Source organism: Trypanosoma cruzi, genomic scaffold, assembly GCF_000209065.1.
Source record: "Trypanosoma cruzi strain CL Brener 1047053516357 genomic scaffold, whole genome shotgun sequence".
NCBI classification, from domain to species: Eukaryota; Euglenozoa; class Kinetoplastea; order Trypanosomatida; family Trypanosomatidae; genus Trypanosoma; species Trypanosoma cruzi.
In genome coordinates this window covers 51,783-75,368 of record NW_001849389.1, presented here as the reverse complement: position 1 = coordinate 75,368, position 23,586 = coordinate 51,783, and the positions used below count along the sequence as shown (strand labels likewise).

The following is a 23,586-nucleotide window of genomic DNA, read 5'->3' as shown; positions in this document are numbered from 1 at the left end:
TGGAGTCAGGAAAATGGCCTGGCCATTAACCCGTCAAAGTGTGAAGCCGCTTGGTTCACACTCTCCACGCACACGGAATCAGATTATGATCGTGAAGGAAAGTGGCCCCTGGAATTGGCTGGATGTAAAATCCCAGTCATGACCATGGGGGCAGCGCAAACTACGAAGCTTCTTGGCATGGATCTCGATCCACGACTGACGCTAAATGTGGCGGCTACCAAGCAATGCGCTGCCACTTCGCAACGGATATCGCAGCTACGCTGCATAGCGCATAAAGAGGCGGGACCATCTCCACATGATCTACGCACGTTCGTCATTGGATACGGTGCTTCCAAATTACGCCATGGCAGCGAGCTCATATGGGCAGTAGCGACGGATTCAGCGAAGAATCAGATGCAAAATGCGTACGCAACTCTGGCACGCATTGTCAGTGGAGTTCCGAGCACTGTCGACCAGTAATCCGCACTCCTAGAGGCTAATATGCCGCCGCTCCATGTCCTCTGCCTGCGCGCGCGGCTCTCCATATTTGAGAAGACACGCGCTTGCCAGATGGACTGGATACGGAGACCCCCGCCTGAGCCACCGCCTCGCGCAGGTTTCCGCATCTCGCCGTTATCTCGGGACGAGCTATATGCCTTTGTAGACGCATACACAAAGGACTATGGCATCACTCAGAGCTCACCACGCGAAGAGCGGTTCTTTCGCAGCTCCATTCCTCCCTGGTCTGCGGCCTCCGCACACCGGGTCACCATTGGCGTGGAACTTCCGATAGATCACTCAATAACTGACGAGGAAGAGCTGACAAGGGAAAAGCGCAGAGTCAGCGAAGAGGCTCTAGCGCTGCACAGCCATCGTTCGTGGATACTTGCGACGGATGGCGGTGTCGACGTTCCCAAGTCAGCCGGGGTTGGAATTTTTTTTACTCGTTAATTTATCGGAGATAATAGAAAAAGCCAGTATAAACTGCGGTGCACGCCCATGCAGCTACAGGACGGAATCCCGCGCACTGCTTCTAGCCCCAGAGAAGCTGATTATCCCTCGTATCCGACACAGGCATAAAACCCTGCTTGTGGTTACAGACAGTCAGTCTCTTCTAGCGGCTTTAAACAAGGGCCCGCTCAGTCAGACAGACTGGACGGAGGATCGGATCTGGCAGCGTCTCTTGACACTGACGTGTGCTGGCTGGTCTGTGCGCCTGCAGTTTTGTTACGGACATTGCGGAGTACATGTTAACGAGCCTGCAGATCAGCATGCGACACAGACTATGGAAACTGGACAATACACGGAACATGGAATAGCACATATATGGCATACGGATCTGCTGACATGTTTTACTACCCAGTTCACCAACAAGTGGCGTAGTACCATTCGTCAAGACACTCATCGCTACTTGCTTTGCGGCACAAGGCCATCCGATCTCAGCGGTAAGGACCTAATCACTCAGGAAGTTCTTCACCGTCAAGAACCGGTTCACCTCGCAAGGGCAAGGTGCGGCGAATCTGAGCTCTGGGGCCGACTATACTGGGCTGTGAGAGATTGCACGAACCAACACCGTTTCTGCAACATCTCACCGGAACAGTCTGCATATATGCGCTCTAACAACGACCCGACTGCACCGGGGACGGACACTGTTCCCCCGTCGGCAAGGGAGGAAGACGTCTCTCCAGTAAGGGGACGAACCGTCGCACGCCGTCGGAAGGAGAAATGTCCGTACTGTGTTTCTACATTGACGGGATTCTCGAATCTCGTCAGTCACTGTCGGTCATTTCATCCGGAAAATCCCCCACCGCTTCCCGAGCTCAAATGTGATTTCTGTGATATGGTTTTCCCCACACGGAGAAGTACCGCACAGCACAGAAATCGCTGCGCACACAACCCAGACGCCACACGACATCTAAACAGCAGTGCCAGGAGGCGATCTCTGCTGCCGCAGGATCAGCCAGCTTTCACAAGCACGCCAATTGGCCCGCAGGAAACCTTGCACCATCTGCTTCTAAAATGTCCAGGCACCTTGGCTGTGCGCCAACGAGTGGGCATTGAACAGGACCCCCGCCACGAAAATTTTTCTCAACGGCAGCAGCTGCGTAGCAGGAAACTTTTTTCGCTGCTCGACCACCTCTTCGGCACTCAGATGGCATCCTGTGGCTAGACGCGCTGATAGGAGGAGGAAAAAAAGTCCTTGCACAATGCGAGGTAGAGCCATGTCTTGGAATTTCTTGACGGTGAGGGGACGGGAATGGAGGTGCATGAGGGGAAACCACCGCAGTCATTGACGTACAGGGCAGTTGGCCGAACTCTTGGAAAGGGTGACGGTGTGGAGCGGTTCCGTCCACCACGTCCCAGGCTGATGGTGCTCAGCTCGACAAGGGATGGCCGTACTCGCGGAATACGATACAGGATCTTCCTAAGGATGTTTTTGTGAACTGTGAGGTGGAGCGAGTGTGGCAGACAGTCAAGGGCGATCTCACCGAGTGGTTCAACAGTTTTCCTGAGGACCACTTTGCGCCTCATCCGCGTGTGTTGATTGGGACGCCCGGGATCGGGAGGTCGGTGGATGCCGGTTCGTACTTCCTCTACCAGCTGCTGCACTGCGATGCGGAGCAGCTCCCAATGGTTGCGCACTTTATGGTGAGTGGAGCATATCTGTTGGACATGACCGCCAGAACGGTGTCCGAATACGTGGGTGAGTCCAGCATCGTAAAGGTTGTGAAGGGTCCGTCTTGGTGCGGGGTGAGGGGGCATATTGTCTACGACGTGGCAGAGACGGATAATCGTCTGTCTACTTGTTTGCTTCCTCTTGAATGGGGCATGCTTGTGGCGATACCACCAGAGAGAAAAATATGCGGACACTGGGCGAGCGAAGGGAGAGCCGCACGAATTGTGATGAGTTGTCCTGACGAAAGCGACGCTGAGGCAATGTGCGTTTGGACGTAGCGTGATCAGCCGTGCAGCAGCAAGCGGAATGCTGGCGCGAGGTGAGGGGTCACATGGATGAAGTGGGGCCGCTTCTTCGCTACATCTTTGGTAAGCGACATTGTACTGCACTGATTGAGAAGTGCCACAGCGCTGTGGAGATGACGAACTCCCCGAGAAGCGAGTATTACTTTGGCTTTGGGATGTCCAGAATGTGGGATGATAATACGGCGCTTGAATGTCTTGCGAAGATTGTTCGAGTACGGGGCGAGCGCAATGGTGAGTCGCCCTTCAATGCACCGATATCCGCCCACCTCGGAGGCAAAATATTATGCAGGTTGGCAAAGTTAATGCGGCCGAATGATTTCAATTTGCTCGTATGGAGGCTCAGGGATTATCTCATATCCGAAAATTTTGGGAGGTGTGCCGTGTTTGCATTTTTGAATGGGGCTTTTGTGGGCGCAGTAAGGCGCAAACTGAAGGAGATGAGGCCACCAACACGACGTCAGCCACACCGCTGTGCGCTGGAGGTGTGCTCACAGGAGCGCCCCGCCAGGCACTATTTTTTACCGTCGATGTAATACCGTTATGAGAAGATTGATGTGGAGTGCGGGGTGCTGTACATACCGGAGGTTGAAAAATTTCCGCTGGAGGACGCCTTTTTCTTCACGGAGTCAAATCCGGTGACGCTGGTGGGGCTGCGGATGACTACGGCGGGTGTGCGTCACACCACCGCCAGCACCGTGGGGCAGTTTACGGAGCATCTGGCGGCATATTCTGAGGGTTGGGGGAATTATCCCGTGACTTGTCGTGGGAGATGATTTATGCGCAACACGCCGTCAGCAAAAAGATAACAAAATGGCAGAGATGTGGTGTCGTCAATTCCAATAATAAAACTGACGCTGAAAAAGAAATTGTGGCGTTCTGGAACGGAAAGTTGCACCAATACCAGTTTTCGTTAACACCTGAATTTGTAAGTAAAATCCGAGAAATGAGAATACAATAACTTTTTAGAAAAGGATAGGGAAGAAAGTTGAGAAAATAATTGGGGAAATTAGCGCATTGCGTTTGTCGTGAAATTTAACAGGGAACAATCTTCTGTACCGCTGGCCGGATCCCGAAATAATCTATATAAACCAAACAAGGTAAGGAAAAAGAGGGACCGCAGAGGCAGTTAATTGCCTCATGTTTTTCTTATAATACATATATATTCCGTTGACCACTCACGTGGTCTTTTGTACCCATATCTGAAAGATAATCACTTACGAAGTGGCAGACTTTGGGGTTCTCCAGCCACAAGACGCCGCCACTTCCCTTCGCCAAGTCCTGAAGTGTAAACACACGACCGCGTGGCATGCCGTCTGCGGGGTTTTCTGCAGACCGCACGTAGACAAAGGATACCTGTATTCCGTGAGAGTCCAAAAACTCATATATCCGTTGCAGCTCACACGTCATGGCGTGCTATTTTGATCTGCCTTTATCCGTCGCTCCTCGCAGCAAAGCGTTGTCCACCCAAACGTCCATGGTGGACGGCAAGATGGCGGAAAAGGCCGATAAGGCTAAGCGTACCGCACACGCCTCGGCCTGCATGATAAGAAAAGGCTTCCTCTTCCATTTCCCTCCGGCAATTTTAACGTCGCCGGAGTCTGGAGAATAAAAACGGCTCCCATCCCTGGAGCGATGCGTCCGCGATGATGGCGGCCGATGCCTTCTCCGTGGGATTGATGATTCGCTTACGATTATATTCTCGATCATTTGTCGTAATCCCTCGCCCGAACCAGCCGCTGACGGCGGAAGGTTCGCCGGGGATGTCTTCAGCACAATCCCCGGTTAAGTGCGGATAACCGTTGTTGCACTGCCTTGATGAAAAAGTAATATGCACATAAACGCGTGCACAAAATGGCTGCCGCGGGCAAAGCGCGTGACGCCGTAACCTCCATTTCCGCGATGGTTAAAGAAATGAGCGCTGACATGGCGCGTACAGACAGGACAAACTTGTCACTCAGGGATACCGCACGGTGAGTGTGATCAAAGTGCACCCCCAGGAAGGTGTACTGCGTAGCGCCCGATTCGCGGTCCTCCCCTATCGTGGCGCGACGGCCGTCCGCATTACGAAGCACTTGGGCTTCCCACAATGTCGCATCGCTCTTCGACACTGCAATGCGTATATTATCGATCCATACGACGACACGCACCAATGGAGGTGCAGCCCAGAGGGGGTGAACCACCGTCGTCACCCCCGCAATTGCCGAAGTAATAATCTGGAGGATTTCTGGGCTGGCCTTGTATCCCATTGGGAGCCGTGTCAGCTCCACCAGCGTGCCGTCCTCCACGCGGCACCGAAAGTGATGCCGAGTCTCCCGCGGTAAAGAGAAATGAAAAGGGGATGCCTTTAATTCCACGCAGGAGGCGGCCTCAGCCATCACAGGTGGCAAATAACGGGAAATGTGTAAAAGAGGAAAATTCGCCTCAGAAGGATCGTCTCCGTTTTTGTCGCGTGACCACGCGATCCGTCGTCGTCGTAAACCGGTGGTTTTCTCCTCCACAACCAAAAAAGGTATTATCCATCCGCCTGTTATTGTGGACGAAGCGTCCTCGATTATTCCTGCTGTTCGTAACAATCGCGTGTCAGCGGTTGGAATCCTCCGTGAGCCTTCGCACGCTTTACCTGAGGAAGACGGAAGGAAAGGGAACCGCCCAACGTGCCCACACACTTGCATAAGTCTCTCCAAGGTAGCCGAGCTCAACCGGCTCATGATCCACTCTAGATTCAACACGGGCACGTTGACTTGCTGTAGCGGGATGGTTCGTTCATCTTGTGGAATGGTCAGACGCGTCCTTGTCGCGCGTCTCGTTATTGTAGCGGAGTAAGGATGAAAATCATGAAAAAAACGCTCCTCTGCCTTCGACCAGGGTTCCTGCCCGTCCGCAGTGTCTCCCTTCACATCAATGCGGCCAGCGACGACACCTGGGTCGGCATTGTGGTGTACTTCTTCAAATATCGAACAGTATTCTGGGGAAGGTCGAACGGATTGACGTGCTTCGCCAACTGCGAGATCACGTGTGGATTCAAATTGTGCGTTTCCACGATTTGGGCAGCGTGCCGCGGCGCACCCTTTTTGTGGAATGCGCCGTGGCATTCCAATGAACCAGAGCTCGTTCGACTTTGGCGGTCGCAAGATTCGTGAGCTTTTCGTTTTCTTGAGGTGTCCTGCATAGCTTTATAGTGTCTAACGCGTCCTGCCCTCGTATCCTCACGAACCGCGGGGCGCAGTGGGGATCCGCTTTCGCCGTCTTTGACGCCACGGACCGATACAAAGTTAGGGTCCCGTCCGCCTCCAGTGTAAAATTTTTGAGGGTTAAGGCCGCAATCTCGGACCAACAACTCGCCGTTATCCACGCAAGTCGTAAGACAACACGTTCCTTCCAATCGGTCCGGCCGCCCAGTTTCATCAAAGGCGGCGGGCCGCGCCTGGGCGTTGCCCTGCCGGCGTGCCGGGACCGCTGCGCAGACACGATGGGGCTCCATTCCGCCGCCGTGCTGGGGGTCATCGCCGTATCTTTCACGAGCTTACAGGAATCGAAAGCGGCTGTGAAAATAAAAATAAAAATAAAAATAAGTACGAATCGTCTAGGAGTTATTGGTTCCCTGATTACTAGAATGGCGGCCGGCCAAGATTCATAAAATAGGGAAGAAGCCACGCAGCGTTCGCTTTATTAGGGTGTATGCGTTAAATCCGATAGCCGGCTTGTCGCGTAGGGGTTCTCTTCACAAGCTCTTAAAAAAATGAAATATATATGATGGAAGCGGCAGGAACGGTTGAAAGAAAAAGAAACAACAACAACAAAGAAATATGCCTTTATCGCATATATACAAACAACGGTGTGCGGATTACTCTGTCGCAGTGAATCGAGTTTGAGCTCAGTCAAAATTCTGAGATGGAGTAAAGTTTTGGGAAGAGCACGGACAAGTCAGAACAGGAGCAGAAAGGAAACAAAATCAAAGGCAAAAAACAACATGGGGTTGTTTTTTTGTTGAGTTTTCTTGCATTTTTCAGCGGAGTAACCGGCAATACTTTTTTTTGTCCGTTCAGTTGTCTTATTTGAGGGAGATTTTAATGTTGAATCTATTCCTAAAATGCGTACATTATTATGGTTCTTGGATGGGATGGGGATAATAACCTTTGTTAGGTGGATGATGATAAGAATACAGTACTCCAATGCGGCTATTTCTTTTAATTGAATGTTTCCTTTGTCTAAAATCGGCCAACAGTGGATTTTTTTTGGGGAAAAAAATTGCTCATGCACGTAAGCTTGGGTTTACTATATCGGATTCTTTATTTTCTTGCTGTGCGCTTTCATTAAATACCAACCTTTTTTTTTCCTTTTTTTTTTGTCTTTTCAATTTGTAAAGGATCTCAGGTATTATCATAAAACACCCTTTTTTGAGCCTATTCATATGTCTTGCGATGCTGAAGAACCTTCTGGTCCTATTCAGGTCCGCGTTGGCGTCGATCGCCGCAATTTCGCCTACGTTGACTTCACCAAGCACCGTCTTCACGAGGGGAAACCAGAAGTAATTATTACTGGTTTGGGACGCGCCATTTCTGATGCGGTTGCCGTAGTGGAAATATTGAAGAACCAAGGCCTCGTCACTGTGAAGAAAATTACTACTTCACGGGGCAATGTTAAATCTTCATCCACGTCAGTAATTGATAAGATTGAAATCTTGGTCGTGAAATCGAAGGAATTTGACAGTATTTACGAAGAACAACAAAAAAGAAAGGATGAAAGTGCTGAAAAAGGTCAGTAAACGTTTTTATTACATACATATAAATGATGTGTGCTAAAGGATAAAAAAACAAACAAACGAGAGAAGCGTTTATTTAAGGTCTAGGGGAAAATAACACCTGTGCGGATTGAAAGGATGACTTTCTGGAACTTTTTTCTTTTTCTTTTTTTTTTTTTAATTCTTCGTGTACGGAATTCCTTGCCAGGTGAACTATCTTTTTTTTTTTCTTTTTTTTGTTAAAACTTCTAAAGCATTGGGCATCTATATTTTCTATTTTTTTTTTTTTTTTATTCTTAAGAAAAGCAAGAATTAGCAATCAGAAGAAAAGAAAAAAAAAAAAAAAAAAAGAAAGAATCCACTCCACAGTCACCTGAAATGTCTGCCGAAAACGCTGAGCGACCCAAGAACGCGGTTCGTGTGGGATTTCATGGCTCCAAGTTCCTCTACGTCGACATTACCAAGCATTTGCTACATGATGGTGAAAAAGAGGTGAGCATCTCCGCTCTTGGAAAGGCTATTAATGAGGCCGTTTCTGTTGTGGAAATGCTAAAGGACCAGCAGATGGTTCTTGTGAAGAAAATCAGTACTTCCCGAGGAGGTGGTGAGGGCGCGAGGAACAACACGGTTGACAAGATTGAAATTGTTGTCACAAAGGCGCCTGGGTTCAACGAAAAATACGAAGAACAACAGAAGATGCGCGAGGCAAAGAAACTCGAGAAAGGAAATGAAAATGTCGCTAAGTGAGAGGCTTGCTGGTGGTTGACTTTTATTATTATTATTTTTACTAGTCTCCTAGCCATTTGTTTTTTGTTTACAAGGAAACAAAGCTTGAAATTAAGGGAAGGGGCAGCTATAGGAAATACAACGCAACTCAAAGGATTAGAAGTTGAATTGCCCTTGGTTGAAATATTAATAATGAATGGATTTTTCACAATATTATAATCCTATTTTATTTTTATGTTTTTGTTTATTTATTTATTTGCTTATTTATTTATCTATTTGTTTATTTATTATTGGAAGGGGTGCTGAAGATGGAAAACTATTTAATAGTTGAACTAATAGGCGAGGGATCGTTTGGCAAGGTTTATAAGGCGAGACGGAAGGGGACGGGCCAAGTTGTGGCGATGAAGTTCATCGTGAAAAAAGGTAAAAATGATAAGGAGCTCCTAAATCTTCGTAGTGAAATAGAAATTATGACAAAGCTTGATCATGATAATATAATTACTTTGTTTGAGGCGTTTGAAACCCAACAAGAGTTTGTTGTGGTGATGGAATACGCCCAAGGGGAGCTGTTTGAAATTCTTGAAGACGACAAAAAGCTTCCTGAAGACGTTGTTCAACGTATTTCGAAGCAATTGGTCCAGGCACTTTATTATCTGCATTCTAACCGTATTATGCATCGGGACATGAAACCCCAGAACATTCTTATTGGCCAGAATGGCTCAGTTAAATTGGCTGATTTTGGTTTTGCTAGATCAATGAGTTATAACACCATGGTGCTTACAAGTATTAAGGGAACACCCCTTTATATGGCACCGGAACTTGTCCAAGAGCAACCATACAACCACTGTGCGGATTTGTGGTCCCTTGGATGTATTCTTTACCAGTTGTACTATGGGAAACCACCATTTTGCACAAATCATCTTTACAAACTAATTAATCAAATTGTCAATGATCCCGTCAAATTTGAAGAACCTATATCACCGGATTTCAAGTCCCTTTTAAAAGGTCTTTTGACAAAGTCCTTTTCGGCGAGATTGAATTGGCCTCACTTATTGAACCATCCTTTTGTTGCTTTTGGTGAGGAGGATGGAAAGTGGCAGAAGACAATTAAAGAACACGAAATGGTAATGAAGGAACATATGGACCGATTGGAGTGCTTTCGACTCCGCGCTCAGCCAAGCAGATTTCAGCCCAACTCTTCAGGGCATACACCTCGCTCTACCGGGGTCTCGCGCCAGTCCTCCTTGGGTTCCAAGGAAAGTTGTTTATTTTCTGCTTCTTCGATAGAGATTATTTCTTCTTCAAAAAATTCACAGGAAATCATTGAAACTTTCAAGGGGCTTGCGACAGCAGCTGATACATTAACATCATCTCCTTCACAAAGTACTCTCTTGCTGGAAAGAATTCCACAAATGGGTATTTTAGGACCTACACTAAGGCGGATCAACAATGGGCAAACGATAGATATAGTTCGCTATGCATTAGAATTCATTCGGATACTTGTGTTTCCTGAAAATGGATCTGTTTTTCCATTTCCATCACAGTATCCTTCGGAAAATATAATGAGCGCCTTGCAAAGTAGAAGTGAATTTCCACCATTTGATTTTCTTATACGACAGCAAGTAGCCTTGGAGCTCATGGAAAAACCCCAGGAGGCACTTGATTTTATGATGAACGAATTCATTGAGAATCGGAAAAATCTTCGTGAGGATTGTGTTAAGGTAATTTTTCAATGTGTAAAATGGGGAACTGGGTTTGGAGCTGCACTGATCAAAATGAAGATTTTCCCCATTTTTTGGGCTTCGTTACTTGATTCCGTAAAAGAATCAACAGTAAGAAATGGAAGTCCTTTTCAGCTTTACGCGGCAGTTGCATTTCACACAGTTTCGGCTTTGGTCCCGCATATAAAGTTGTCTTCTCCCGACCAAATAAATGCACATAAGGTTTCTGAGTTTGTGTCTACTGGATTGACAGCTGTTTGCTACTACGACCCGTCTGCAAGTGGTGATATTGCTGCGCTTAATTGTGCAGCAGCAGCAGCTTTATTGGTAGCCTTCGTGCACCGGGAGATGAAGGATACCATTGTTTTTGAACCAGACTCTATATTGATGGATGGCTTGTGTGCTATCGTAGATGGTGTTCGTCGAATTTCGGATCAGCTTGTGGTGTCACGTGCTCTTGGGACAAGTTATGGGTTTGCTGATTATGGGTTGTTAGACGGTGTGACGCATATGTTGTCGGTTGTTTTTTCGGACCCAAAGTCAATCGTGTATCAACAAAATTTGAATTCCTTAAATAGAAATTTTCTTGACAATGACAAGTGGGGGTCACTTTGTACAGTGATTGGTCTCCTCCGTGATAGCGATTCCAAGGTTGAATTGTCACCGAACGGCGTGTTGGCCGCACTTCGTTGTGTTCAGCAGGCTTTGCAGAACCAACAAGAAGGAATGCAATCAATGAGCCTTTTGATAGAGTCTGTAGAACCTTACTATGGAGATGGTGGCGGCCCGATTTCCGTAATTGCAATTGTTTGTCGTCAGTTAAGAACAAAATATCTCAAGCAGCTTCGTTTGTGGCCGGAATATAGAGGAGGGGGAACTGTAGGGGTAAATGCCCATCTTACAATAGTTGTTCAGATTCTGTTGGTGACGTTTCAGCCGGCAAAGCAAGGTTCTAGATCGGATGATGATACTATTGCTGCTGTACAGCAAGTTCTTTACAAGGAAGGGGTTATGGAAATGCTTATTGCTGCGCTTGATTACACAGAAGTAGCGTTTTGGGGTCCACCATTTACGGTCATCATAAAGCTAGTTATGGGTTCACCATTATTTGCCAAGGCGTTTGTAGAAGGAGACGGTTTGCATCCCGAACGGATAAGGAAAGTCCTGGATTCAAGAAAGGCGAGTATTGGTCTTGTTTCGGACGGACTTAACGTGCTTTCACAACTGGCTCGTATATCCAGGGATTTTTATCCGCCAATTCATAGCGCAAATTTGTATGAAAGCTTTCTAGATCTTATGCGAAACAGAGATGCGGGTATTCGGAGCAAGATGTGTAACCTCCTTGGAAATCTGTGCAAACATTCCCCATATTTTTACGAACCCCTGGCAAAACACAAACTGATCGAGGCTCTTGTCGAGCGGTGTAGCGATGAGGATCCCACAACACAAAAGTTTGCAGCCTTTGCCGCCGGCAACGCAGCCTTCCACAACGATTTTCTCTATGAAATTCTTAGGCCATCGATCCCAGTCATTGTGAAACTCTTGTCTAGTAGTGATGAGAAGACAAGACAAAACGCTGCCGGTGCGGTCAGCAATTTTGTGCGAAATGGTGGCTCACTCACTTCTGCATTAATGGGGAACAGCGTTGTGGAGGCTCTTCTGCGGATCCTAAGGAAAGACAAGGTGGGGCTAAGGAAAATAGCTCTTATTACTATAGGCTCTTTTTGTGCATATGAGGAGTGTAAAAAGAAGTTTTTGTGGTTGGGGTTGGAGGATGCTTTAACGCAGCTTGAACAGAGCGATGCAATTGAAGCTGAGCCTTCAATAGCAAAGTATGTTACGAGGATCAAGCAGCGAATCGGTTCATCGTGATATGTCTTTTTATGTAGCTTTGAAAGGAAACAGAAAATGGGGTAATAAGAACTTTCTGGTTTTTTTCTGCCGTTTTTTTTTTTTTTTTTGCTTTTTGCATACGTTCCTATATGTCTTGGTGTTTTTAACTCCCTTTATTGTTTCTTTTCTCACGATCCATGCTTAATGAACACACACGCACAAAAATTAATAATAGAAAAAAACAAAAATTTTTTTTTTTTCTTGCTTTTCTTTTCTACGGTTTTTGCAGAGATTGGGGTGAGCATAAAAGGAACGGAGAGGCCAAGCAGGGAAAGAGAAGAAGGCAAACAAAAAGGAAAATGTCTGTTCGACCTCTTGTAGAAGATGTTGAGGAGATGTTTGGGAGAACAAAAGCGTACCTTATGAACGCCAACAAGGATGGCGTCAGCGTCTATGATCAACTCACCCGATTGATGGAGCAGTTGCTGGATGAGAACCCACATGACATTGCCGCTGACCCATCGAGATTTAACGAAATTTTTACCCTTTTGCAGCAAAGCAGCTTTGTGAATGGACAAAGTACCCCTGCGTGTAACGAGCCTTGTTCTGTCCCACCGTTTGAACTTGCGCGCCTTGCGGACAATGAACGCCTGTTTGATCGTCCGCCTCCTGAAACATTGACAACAATAGAACAGCCAGATCCATATACGACAGTTACAACAACACGGATAAAGCCACACACCGCTCCCCCATATGACTCTGTTGCTCAGCACAATCTTTACTGGGCTTGGGCAGGATGCGGTGTGACGGAAGAAGAAGCATTTTTACTGGATCGATCCATCACGATGCTGGCAATGGAAAAGAAGCTGAGAGATGTTCGCTTTTTTGGAAAAATTTTTGGCACAAAAGCTGACTACTACGTGGTTTCCAGTCAACGCTATGTTCAAGATGGAGAAAAAGTATACAAAGAAGTCAACACCATGCCTCGTCCTGCGCGACGCAAGTTGGAAGTACCTGTGCAACCTGAGCCGGGCTTTGTTGGAGTAAATCGACTCTCATTTTGGGTAACATCTCATCCTGCTGCCGAATGGAAGTTGCTTCCAGATGTGACACCACAGCAAATCTTGGCAGGGAGGCGGATCAAGAGGCTGTTTACCGGTGATTTAAATGCGGCTGTTATTGCCAGCCCCCCGTTCGAATGGAATGAAGCTGTTTACCTTCGTGTGCAGCTTAGCCGTATTGCCAGCGGGACATACATCTCTCCAATGGGGGCTCTTGAAGAGCCAGAGGAAGAGGTTGATGAGGAGGAAGAAGCCGAGGACGATGAGGGGGATGCTGCTAAGAAGCCCAGGGAGGCGAAATACCGCCCACTCACCCAACCAGTGAAGGGTTTTGCCTCAGAGGAAGATTCTGACGTCACACAGTGGGCGAAGCTTGATCAATGGGTTCACTCGGAAGGCTACATCTATGCCAATGGTAGGCAGACAAAGGTTCCAGAGAAGCAGGAGGATGAGGAGGAAGAGGAAGCAGAGGAGCTGCAACAGCAGCAGCAACAGGAAGAGGAAGAGGAGGAGGAGGAAGAGGAGGAAGAAGAAGAAGAGAGGGAACTTTTTACTCCTATTAACCTTGACTTCCTGTACGCGGTCATTAACATCCCAGAACCACCGAAGGTGGACGAGGAGGATGAAGAGGAGGAAGAAGAGGACGACGACCCCGCGGAGGATGCGGCGGACGCGGAGAAAGACTTTGACGACATGCCGCCAAAGCCCGTCACTGACGCTGATGTACCCGACGATGATCCGACGAAGGTAAAGATTGCCGCTTGGACAGTACGGGTCGTAAACAACAACAGCAAGAAGCATCGCGTGGTAGTGGTTCGTTCTTTGCGTTGGCCAGGCGCTGTTGCATTCGCCGCGGAGGGCGGCAAAAAGTGGGGCTGTGTCTATTTTGGTAACGGACTCAATAAGACAGATTTCAGCTTTACGCCCACGCTTGCCCCACCGGTGCTCCCAGAGTGTGGTGACATCACGGAGGTAGATGATCCCACACCGGCAACGGAGAAGTTGGTCCGCCGAGGTGAGGATCCACCAGAACCGGACTCTGAGGATGAAGTTGAAGAAGAAGAGGAAGAGGCGGAGGGAGACATGTAAAGAATCCATCGGAGCGGATATAAATATCTAGAGAAGGCAAGAATAGGGAGGGGGTTGGAGAATGTGTGTTGGTGGTTTTATCCCCTTTCTGGAGATGTATTTTTTTTTACGTGGGCTGACTTTTGATTCACTCACATTTTTCAAAGGGGAAATAAGAGAAAAGCCGAAGAAAAAGAAGAAAGAAGATGAAACGCCGACAATACACGCAATAGAACCGCCAGAAGAAATGGGAGAACCGAAAAGGAGCAAAAACAACAACAACAGCAAAAAAGAACGCGGAAAATCACCAAATTTTCCACCGTTTTTTCTTCTATTTTCATATGTCAATAAACGCTGTTTTTTTCCCCCTTTTTGTTTTTTCTCCGGTTATTTTCGCCATGTATGTTATCAATGAAATAGAGATGAGTACACCCGCGTCTTTTGATGACATTTAGTACAATCTGTGAAGTGTGTATATCTGTGCCTTAAATAGGCAATACTGTTGACCTTTTCTTTTAAACTCATTATAATTATGGTCATCACTTCCTTTTTTTTTTTTTTTTATCTTTTGCCTGCTTTGTGTGCAGAAGCAACCTCTGGCAGTGTTGACCACTGTTGCTGCTACCGTCACTAGGCCACGCAGGTTTTACGGAAACGATAAGAAGAAAAAACAGCTGGTCCATCAAAAAGCAAAAACAAAACAAGAACAATAAAGGTAAAAAAGGATGCAAAACGTGAGACTCTTTTTGCGCATCTTGACTTTTACTGGCTGCTTTGGTGGCACCAACAGCAGATGTGGCGGGTTTGCCTTTCAATTATCGTACCGTTTTGGCACAAGTGTTGCTGGTACTTACTACTCCGAATCGGATGTGGCTCCTGGGGGGTCAATGAACAATGATATGCGCTTGGGGCTTGTGATTAAACCACAGAGCACGCTTGTTGAATTATGGGAGCAGGCTGTGAAGGTGTGGCCATTACGGCGTTTTCTTGGAACAAAGATGTGGGTGCGTGGCCAATTGGGGTATGTTTGGGCCACATATGAGTCGATTGAGACGGAAATGGCTGCAATGAGAACTCTCCTGCACAAGATGGGGATTGATAAGGGTTCTCGAGTTGTTGTTATCAGTGAAAACCGCTATGAATGGGTGGTTGTTCACTTTGCAACGCTACAACTTGGAGGCCACTTTGTAGTTTTGCCGACCAATGTGACTCCCATGGAGGCACAACAGGTATTAAAAAGCACGCAGGCTAGGGTGTTGTTTGTTGAGTCTACGTCCTCTTACGCCGCTGTGAAAGGGTGGATTGGAGAGGTGGGAGAGCTACAACATGTGATTTGCTTTGAGGACCAAATTGGTGAAGGTAGCTACGCTGTGGCAATCAATATAGCATCGGATGTGCCGGAAAAAATTCCTCCACGAAATGACATCACCGCGGAGGATACCGCCATGATTATGTTTACCGCGGGCACTACTGGACCTCCAAAGGGTGTGATGCTTTCACACCGAAACCTGGTGGCGAACATTAGTTCCATTTATGCGCACGTTGGCGGGGCGCTGACGCACACCGATTTATTTATGTCTTTGTGTTCCTGGTGTGTAGCTGGTGCAATCACGGTTGAGTTGTATCAGGCAATTTGTAAAGGGGCTTGCATTTGCATCCCACCTGAACAACTCGAAGGTTTTCAGGATCTTCCCTTAGTGCAACCAAGTGTCATTACTTCTGTCGCGCTACCTTTCCAGAGGGCTTATGCCAATATGGTTGACGATATCATGAATCGTGGTAGTTTAACAAAGGATATAACACGGTTTACACTTGGTCGCATAACAGAAAATCGACTAATGCTTCAGAAGCCAGGTCAAATGCTACGAGTTGCGTCACATGTATTGCTTGGAAAGTTCAAGGAACAGTTTGGAAAGGAGCTTCGTATTGCCTTTATTATTGGTAGCCAACTGACGCGTGATCAGATGGAATTGCTGGCAGACCTAGACGTGTTTACTGTAAGCACATACGGGTGCTTAGAAGCCGGTGGTCTCATCGCCACCGACATTGACGTGCCACTCCGTCTCAAGGCGCTTCCAGGTATCGAGGTTCGTGTTGTGAATGAAAAGAACGAGATTGTCGCACCAGGAGATATAGGTGAGCTGCTTGTGGAGGCTCCACACGCAATGCAGGGGTACTTTGACATACATATCGATCCTGACGAGGCGAAGAATTCACTTGTTGCTTATGGTGGTAGGACGTTTGTGCGAACTTCTGACTACGGCTCCGTGACGGGTGGATGGATATCAATCAAGGGGAACAAGGACGTTCTTATTACGCTCGCCAATGGCGCAGTGGTGGATCCATTAGAAGTGGAGGGAACACTCATAAAGAGTCCTTTTATTAGGCAAATCTTTGTGCACGGGGAAAACCGCCCTTACCTAACGGCGTTAGTGGTTCCGAATGCTAAGGCCATCGCGTCACACCTACGAAAGGTGGAGAGACGAGACGGCGTGCCCATTGTGAGCGAGCGCGAAAAGGCAGACTGTATTCGGGCAGAGTTGCGTCGCGTTTCGCAGGGTTTGCCATCACGGTCACACGTTCGCCGGTTCGTCTTTATAGAGGAGTGTACCCTGGCTAACGGCTTCATTACATGCAAATATGGTTTTGCTCGACGGAGAATCGAGAAACATTACGTTCACTATTTCAACGCTATGTACGATGAGACGCCAAAATTCTTTGGGCATGCTGTGGACGATTACGACGACTTGTTTTAAGAGCTGAGTGTGAGTCTGATTACCGCAGTTGCATAGGGGGAGGAGAAAAAAAAAAAAAAAAAAAAGGAAAAATGTGGGTAACATTTTTTTCTTGTCTTTTTCTTTCTGTGTTTTGATATTGTGGGTTGTTTATTGTAGGGCTTTGTTCTGCTGCGCTCGGCGTATATTTTTAAATGTTTTCTCCCGAGATGTGTTTTGCTTTTTCTTTTTTTTTAAAGAGTGCCATTTAGCAAGGAGTCGAGTTTTTCTACGTGCGTGCGTGCATTTGTCTGTGGAGAACGAAAAAAGAGGGCTTCCTGTGGGAGTTGGGGTAAGGGGTAATAGGCATTAGACAGGGGAGCGGATGAGTCTCTCGGCGGCCACTGTCCTTTATAATCTTGCGGAAAAGGCCAATCAAATTGACAATGTTCAGGAATTGACAGTGATCCTCCAGCAACAGTTTGTGGAACTTTTTCGAGGTGGTGAGATGCCGTCAAGTCCATCGAAGCCTAAAGCCAGTTCTTTGGCATCCACAGAGGAGGAGAAGTTGTTGGCTGTTCGGGCTGTGGAGGCGTTTCATAGTGTGGGATTGCAGCGTCATGGAGTGTTTTTCCAAAGCGAGTCGTACCACACAAACGCCGCCTTCTTCATTCATGAGTTGTTGGCCTCCCTTTCAGGTTCTAGACAGATTTGGTTTCAAAAACTACAGAAAGCGAGCCTCCACGCATGTGTAGCTGTAGTGAAAGCTATCAGTTGTAGGAACACACGACTCTGTCTTCCTGGGATTGTCTCGGCGTGTGTGCATTATATTGACCGCGCGCATCACGGTACAGATGCTGTTGCCGTTCGCACCGGGGCGGTGGAATTACTGCGCGTATCTCTGAAGGCTTCGCTGGTGTCGCAAGGGGATGACACGCAGTGGTTGCAGAGTACAGTGGGCCATTTGGGGCATAGTATGACTCGGTTGCTGGATCCCAGCCGGCTGGCACTTGGGGCAAAGACGCTTCCATTCGCACAGTCCCTGCTGCATCTTACCACGGATTTGCTACTTCTCCCATCACTCGGCACATTTCTTGACACACCATTCATGCGGGAGGTCATTGTCGGTTGGTTTGTACTCTCAAACGTGAATTTTCTTCTTAGTGGCGGTGTTTTTGGTGGCGCTACTGATTCCACTACCCAAATACCGAGCGGATTTTTTCAGAAACGCGCGGTGGTAGAGTTGCTTCAGGCACAGTTGAAGAAACTGCGTGGTGTGGAGCTGCTGCACTTTTCTTCAGCGCTGCTTCGTCGCAAGGACACACGTGCCACAGCATTCCCAGTGGAGGACCACAGCCAACATCTAATGCATCGTGTGCTCCAGCGATGCATTCAGGTGGTGGGAACGGAGATGAGCGTGGAGGATCTCTACAGTGCCAAAGTTTCGCGCAGTTACCCGTGTATTGTGGGGGATACGTTTATCGAGTGCGCTGCGTACGCGGTAACGACGACGACAACAACAACAACAACATCAGAGGATCCGGCAGGATGCGTCACGGTAGGGGAGCAGGTATTGAAGGATTTCATGGCTGAGTGCGAGGCAACACTGGCGGACTGGGACCTCTACATGCTACACCCACCAACTATTTATGTTCTTACACGCCTTGTGCTGTGGCAGTTTAGGACCCCAGCGTGGGTGACGGAGGAGGAGGAAAAAGGGCGACCTGCGGAGGAATTTATACTATCCGACACTTTTGAGCAGCTATGGAGCATTGTTGCACAGCCACACCTGTGGAACATCACCGAGGATGAAAATCTCTGCTCGTACCAGCAGTTGCGTCATAGGCAGACGGTTGCGGCGACGATTTTGTGTTTTTTGGAGACTGCCGCGGGGCTGTTGCGCGACGAACCAGTGATTCATAGGGCGAAGCGAAAACGAGCAGTACAGAGATTGAACTTGCTGGTGTTGTACATTGTGCTGGAAAAGGCGACGGGCCCAACTTTTGTACGCGATGCTGCCATGGGAGTCATGAAGGCTCTTGGAGAGGCGGGGTTTTACCCAGACACGCTTGCCTTCTTTCTGAGCCAGAGCGGGTATATCGTTGATGAGGCTGCGCGTGCCTTTACGGAAGAAGATCTTCGTGTTTCCGCAGCCAGCGTGTTACGTGGCGGCGTCAGTTTTCTTCAGAGCAAGCTGTTGTCAGTTCCCGGGAAGGAGGAGTTTACTGCCATTACATCGCGGCAGTGGGTGGACGTTCCGAGAGGCCGCAACCCAGCGGCGGTTGTGTTGGTAACTTCTGCCGTTCCCAAAGTCTCAGATTTTGTTTCTTCCGCCGTAAAGGTTGCCTCCGATGGATGTCGACGTTCGACACTGCAGGAGGAGACCGCCGGTGCGCTTGCCTCCGTTGCGCTGCTTTTAGACTGTTTCAGCGTGAGTGCGGCACTCAACCGCTCCGTCCCACAACTTGGAATCCACGAGGATCAGGACTGCATGACCACCGCGGCGGAGCCACGCGTCCAGATTCTTCAACTTGCTGTTCTGGAGGCCGTGCAGATGCTATTGGCATACTGCACGCGGAATGACGCAGTGGCGCCTCTCGCGATTTCTGCTGTCACGCGTGGCCTCACGGTATTTCTTACTACCCCCAGGGCGGAGACGTGGATACATGAGACAGAAAGCGATGGCGATCAGCCACCACCTGTGTTTGAATGGGAAGATAACACCCCGGCAGTACTTCCACGCAACCACCTGCGCACGGTGTACCAGGTATATCTATCCTTTTTGGCGATTCTTGCAGAGCCTGTCTCCGGATTTACCACCACGAGCAACTCGAAGCGGCTATCGGCGCAAGAACGCCGCGTACTTGAGGCCGTGCAGCCTACTCCCGCAGTGATAGCGGCAATGGAGGGACTAAAAGCACTCTTTGCCCTCGCGACAGACTTTTTGTCGCGGCGAGTTGTTGAAGAGGTGCTCCCTATTGTCGTCACGTGGCACAAACGTGGGGCATTGCCACGCATTCCCACAAAGACAGATGAAAGGCTACAGACCGCTGCCAAGAAGTTCTTGCAAGACGCGTGCGTCATTGATCCGTCACTGGAAAAGCAACTGCATGCAGAGTGCGCCTTTTTGCTTCCACCTCTTGCTTCTGTTTCAGCGGCGATTACAGAGGAATCATAACCTTCTTTTTTTTTTTTAATTTTTTCGTTCTTTTTATTGAATTTGTCTGGTATATTCGTGCATGTATAGACATCCATGAATATATTAATGTCTTTATGGATCCTTCTCGTGTTATTTTTTTTCTTGTTTTTTTTTTATGGACACTTATTTCTTATGGAAGGGTTGGGGGTTTTCTCATGTCATCCACGCACGATGCCGCAGTGCCACTCCCGCCGGATATATTGGCTGCCGTCGATCCGCTCTTCGAGGTGCTGGCGGCGTTTCCGCTGCCACAGCTACTGACGACATCGGCACCACCAGAGCTCCGCGGTGTGGCGTGTGACACGACACAGGTGCCTGATGACGTTATAAAGAACACTGTCATGGAGTCCGCCCGCACTCTCATGGCATCTAGCAGCTACATGACACTGCGCCGCAGCGCAGAGAGGGGTGAAGAAGACAGCAACGAGAAAGGCACTTCCCAACTCTCTCCTCTGGCGCGACGCATTCATGAGGGACTGCTGCGCATAGAGATAGATCACATTCACAGCATAAGCGGTATGAGGAACATTGAGGCGCCCTCCAAGCAGGCGAGGTGGGCACACAATACGGAGCGTCGCATGGAGTTACGCCCGCGTTCCGCCCTTGATTCTCACGATCAAAAGGAGGGTGAAGCAGAAGCAAGACGAGTTGCTAAGGTGCCGAAACTCGAGCCGAAGCCCAGCCTTACAGCACCGGTTTTCTTGCATGATCCCGAGTTTTCAAATGCTGAGCGCAAATCAGAGTTGTCCTGCTCTTCGACCATCTCAGATATCATTGAAAAGGGACTGCAGGGAGCCCACTCTCTCGAGTCTCTTCTAGGCGTTTTGTCAGATGCACCGCAGCCTTTCAAAAACATTCCTGCAGATCGTCTCACGGCTTTTGTGTCGTCATTAGTGGCTCTACCAGAAGAGAATGCGACGTCCTGCACGGAGTTTGTGATTCCCGTGTCTGTGATGCAGCGAGCATTGGCCTGCTGTGCGTGCATTGCCCATCCTTCCTTTGAGCCTTCTATTCTCGCAGAGGATACCGTTGATCACCTCATCACCATTCTGGCCGCTTTAATCCGCCGCATCAAAAAAAGACACTCGGCTCATGTCCCTGACGACGCCAGCGGTGGGACTGAGCTGGAATGCCTGCGGAGTATGCTGAACTGCTTTGCAGTGATTGTGTCCGACACCCGACTGAATATTTGTGTTCACGGAGACCTGCTGCGTTTGGAGGACCTTTGTTTCCAGTGTCTTTTTGTCATTACAAATGCCTGTGGACGACAGGAGGTAACAAACTACGCTGCATATTTGTTGAGCCATGCACTGTATCTCTACTCCGCTCTTTGGAACAGGCTGGAGACACAGCGCGAGACAACATGGGTGCGTTTCTTCCCCCGGCTGCCAAATGGTGAAAATCTTTTGCTACGCCTGCATCTGCTTCCGTCAGGCGTGAAAACAATGGCGCTCACGCCGGCTGTGGTGGCCGCAGCGCAGTCGCTTCCCATCGTCACCGGAATCAACACAAAAAGTTCTGCAGAAGTTTTGCAGCAGCAATGTTGCGCGTGGTCAAATATGTTTTTCCAGCAATTTCTCCTAGTGGATAGGGAGGAAAAGAAGGAGCGCGACATGTGCAGCACAATTGCCTTGCAATTCTGTGAAGATTTGGCAAACATGGTGGGACTACCGGAGTACCCTGTGGCAGACATGCTGTTGCGCTCCCTTCTAGTATCTTTTGCGCAGTATTGCCTATCTTCCTCCGCGACAGAGGGGCTACGAGCACTCTTCCTGGATGTTGTCTTTAGTGTGTCTTGTGTTGTTTTCAGCGCCACGCAGCAGAATGTGCTGCACTCTGCGCCTCCAGATTTTTCTGTTCTGACGGATGCTCAACTGCGAGAGTGGCGCCATCTCACACACCCCGGCGAGGCGGCGATAGATACGGAATTACCACTTCCCGATGATGAAATGCGGCGTGCGCTGCTCTACATGGCTCTCTCGCACCGCGTTGGTGATCCTGCGCCTCATGTTGCAGCCGCTTCTCTTCACTTGCGCGCGGCGCACATCTTCACGTGGGCCCTTCAAGATGAAGCCCGCTTCCCGCATGCCGTTTTGGAGCCATTACTGCACACAATGCACGTGGCAGATGGTGGAGTTGCTGTTGACTGGGGCGTCCTACATGCGTGCAGTGCGCAGTTGTGTGCTGCCTTTGAAAAGTCTTTATTGAGTGCCATGGCGAAAGAACGACTGCCGTCGTGGCTGATTTCTGTGTTCCAACTGCGAGAGGAGCAACACATTGCGGGACTTGAGGCATCACGCAAAAAGGCTCTCCAACACATGGCGAAACTTACCAGACTGCATCCACCACTACTTGCAAAGATTTGGCCCATCGCCCGCCGTTGCGTTCGCGACGATAACGCGCGCGTGCGTGAGGCCATCATTCCGCTTTTTCTCACGCTCTTCTCGGAAACGTGCGGGAGCGGTGACGCCTCTTCCCGCGTGGAGGAGACGGCCACTGAGGTCATCAGCTCTCTTTTACACCTCATTAGTGATCGCAGCGTGGCTGTTGTCACGCGTGCCATCACGGCTCTTGATACAATACTTACAGACATTTCGTTTAGACGTTTTTTAGAGACGTCAGCGAGGGGAGAAAACCTACTGACTTTTACAGAGTCCAAATTGCTGGCGATGGTTGCCTCGGCGAAGGAGAATCGACATCAAACCTGTGTGATGCGACTTTTCCTGCACCGTTGGGTGGGGCAGGAGAGCGTCGAAATCGCCGCCCACCACACACGTGTGCGCGTAGCAAAGGAACTGATGCGCCTCACTGTAACGAACATGGCGTACCCGTACGAGGTACCGGAGTCACTACACCTTGTCAAACTTCTGCGCGGAATGTGTCGTTTGACGGAGGGGCGTGAGATGTCGGGGCGTACCACAAAAAACTTGGGGGTAGACTCTCTGGAGCTCTGTGCCGTCATGATTGGAGCCGCCAAGGTGCTGTGGACGGAGCACCAACGACTGATGCCGTCACCAGAGGCCGCAGCTGCACTCGCCGCCATTAACGCTCTTGCAATGGCATGTAGTGAGTGGATAGAACCACTACTAGAGGTACTTGCACAGATCCTTCTGCAGTCTATAACGCTCCCGTCACCATCATCATCATCATCGTCGCAGGCGGTGGAAAGGGAGGCGATGGGTGTCACATTACTGCATGTGTGTCGGATCTTTCGGACAGTGTTGTTGGCGCCACGCGCCCCACCGCTCTCACTGGACACACTTGCGCGTGCTCTCACCACCCTATTGTCAAGATATGTCGGACCACACCAACAACAAATTCTTTTGTCAGCTAGTGGCGCTCTAACGGCTACTATCACGTGTGGTGGGGAAAAGCTTTCACAGTATGCCAATACAAAGTACCTGCTCCTCTGCTACTCCCTTATGAATACCTATTACGTGCGTACTATGTCGCTTATTTCGTCACTTCGCACGGATCCACAGAGTGTGGCGTACACACTACGATTTCTTTTTCTTCTTTCGGAGTTTTGCGCCAATATCCTGAGTGGAGCGGCATCATCAGG

At 48.9% G+C, this 23,586-nt stretch overlaps 7 protein-coding genes and 1 pseudogene across 7 annotated transcripts, besides 21 other annotated features; all 8 read left to right on the top strand.

The window, feature by feature from the left end:
- Nucleotides 1-2,175: part of a mobile genetic element that runs on past the window's edge.
- Nucleotides 1-6,000: part of a sequence feature (areas not merged during assembly with more than two copies in the genome that could not be assigned to a particular haplotype) that runs on past the window's edge.
- Nucleotides 2,177-3,919, top strand: Tc00.1047053504089.79 (annotated as a pseudogene).
- Nucleotides 3,974-6,359: a mobile genetic element.
- Nucleotides 4,003-4,219: a mobile genetic element.
- Nucleotides 6,001-6,547: a sequence feature (haploid, Esmeraldo-like haplotype).
- Nucleotides 6,509-6,533: a microsatellite.
- Nucleotides 6,548-12,275: a sequence feature (heterozygous, Esmeraldo-like haplotype).
- Tc00.1047053504089.70 (hypothetical protein, conserved) lies at nt 7,373-7,726 on the top strand (the record flags this gene model as incomplete). Its single annotated transcript, XM_807568.1, has 1 exon — nt 7,373-7,726. The coding sequence occupies one exon, from the start codon at nt 7,373-7,375 to the stop codon at nt 7,724-7,726; it is 354 nt and encodes a 117-aa protein (XP_812661.1).
- Nucleotides 7,856-7,881: a microsatellite.
- Nucleotides 7,968-7,997: a sequence feature (AT_rich).
- Nucleotides 8,026-8,059: a microsatellite.
- Nucleotides 8,081-8,449, top strand: Tc00.1047053504089.60 (hypothetical protein, conserved; the record flags this gene model as incomplete). The annotated part of the gene is made up of 1 exon (XM_807567.1): nt 8,081-8,449. The coding sequence occupies one exon, from the start codon at nt 8,081-8,083 to the stop codon at nt 8,447-8,449; it is 369 nt and encodes a 122-aa protein (XP_812660.1).
- Nucleotides 8,660-8,717: a microsatellite.
- Tc00.1047053504089.54 (protein kinase, putative) lies at nt 8,737-12,021 on the top strand (the record flags this gene model as incomplete). Its single annotated transcript, XM_807569.1, has 1 exon — nt 8,737-12,021. The coding sequence occupies one exon, from the start codon at nt 8,737-8,739 to the stop codon at nt 12,019-12,021; it is 3,285 nt and encodes a 1,094-aa protein (XP_812662.1).
- Nucleotides 12,203-12,242: a sequence feature (AT_rich).
- Nucleotides 12,276-12,514: a sequence feature (haploid, non-Esmeraldo-like haplotype).
- On the top strand, nt 12,342-14,132 carry Tc00.1047053504089.50 (flagellar radial spoke component, putative; the record flags this gene model as incomplete). The annotated part of the gene is made up of 1 exon (XM_807566.1): nt 12,342-14,132. One exon carries the CDS (start codon nt 12,342-12,344, stop codon nt 14,130-14,132), a length of 1,791 nt encoding a protein of 596 aa, XP_812659.1.
- Nucleotides 12,515-18,151: a sequence feature (haploid, Esmeraldo-like haplotype).
- Nucleotides 13,479-13,588: a sequence feature (CT-rich).
- Nucleotides 13,649-13,726: a sequence feature (CT-rich).
- Tc00.1047053504089.40 (long-chain-fatty acid-CoA ligase protein, putative) lies at nt 14,837-16,867 on the top strand (the record flags this gene model as incomplete). The annotated part of the gene is made up of 1 exon (XM_807565.1): nt 14,837-16,867. One exon carries the CDS (start codon nt 14,837-14,839, stop codon nt 16,865-16,867), a length of 2,031 nt encoding a protein of 676 aa, XP_812658.1.
- Nucleotides 16,913-16,939: a microsatellite.
- Tc00.1047053504089.30 (hypothetical protein, conserved) lies at nt 17,211-20,003 on the top strand (the record flags this gene model as incomplete). The annotated part of the gene is made up of 1 exon (XM_807564.1): nt 17,211-20,003. One exon carries the CDS (start codon nt 17,211-17,213, stop codon nt 20,001-20,003), a length of 2,793 nt encoding a protein of 930 aa, XP_812657.1.
- Nucleotides 18,152-18,345: a sequence feature (areas merged during assembly that could not be assigned to a particular haplotype. This can correspond to areas where the two haplotypes were merged or to regions with more than two copies in the genome that were merged during assembly.).
- Nucleotides 18,329-18,356: a microsatellite.
- Nucleotides 18,346-22,064: a sequence feature (areas merged during assembly that could not be assigned to a particular haplotype. This can correspond to areas where the two haplotypes were merged or to regions with more than two copies in the genome that were merged during assembly.).
- On the top strand, nt 20,180-23,586 carry Tc00.1047053504089.14 (hypothetical protein, conserved; the record flags this gene model as incomplete). The annotated part of the gene is made up of 1 exon (XM_807570.1): nt 20,180-23,586. A coding segment is annotated over one exon (3,407 nt), but the record flags the coding sequence as incomplete, so codon positions are not given.
- Nucleotides 22,065-23,586: a sequence feature (areas merged during assembly that could not be assigned to a particular haplotype. This can correspond to areas where the two haplotypes were merged or to regions with more than two copies in the genome that were merged during assembly.).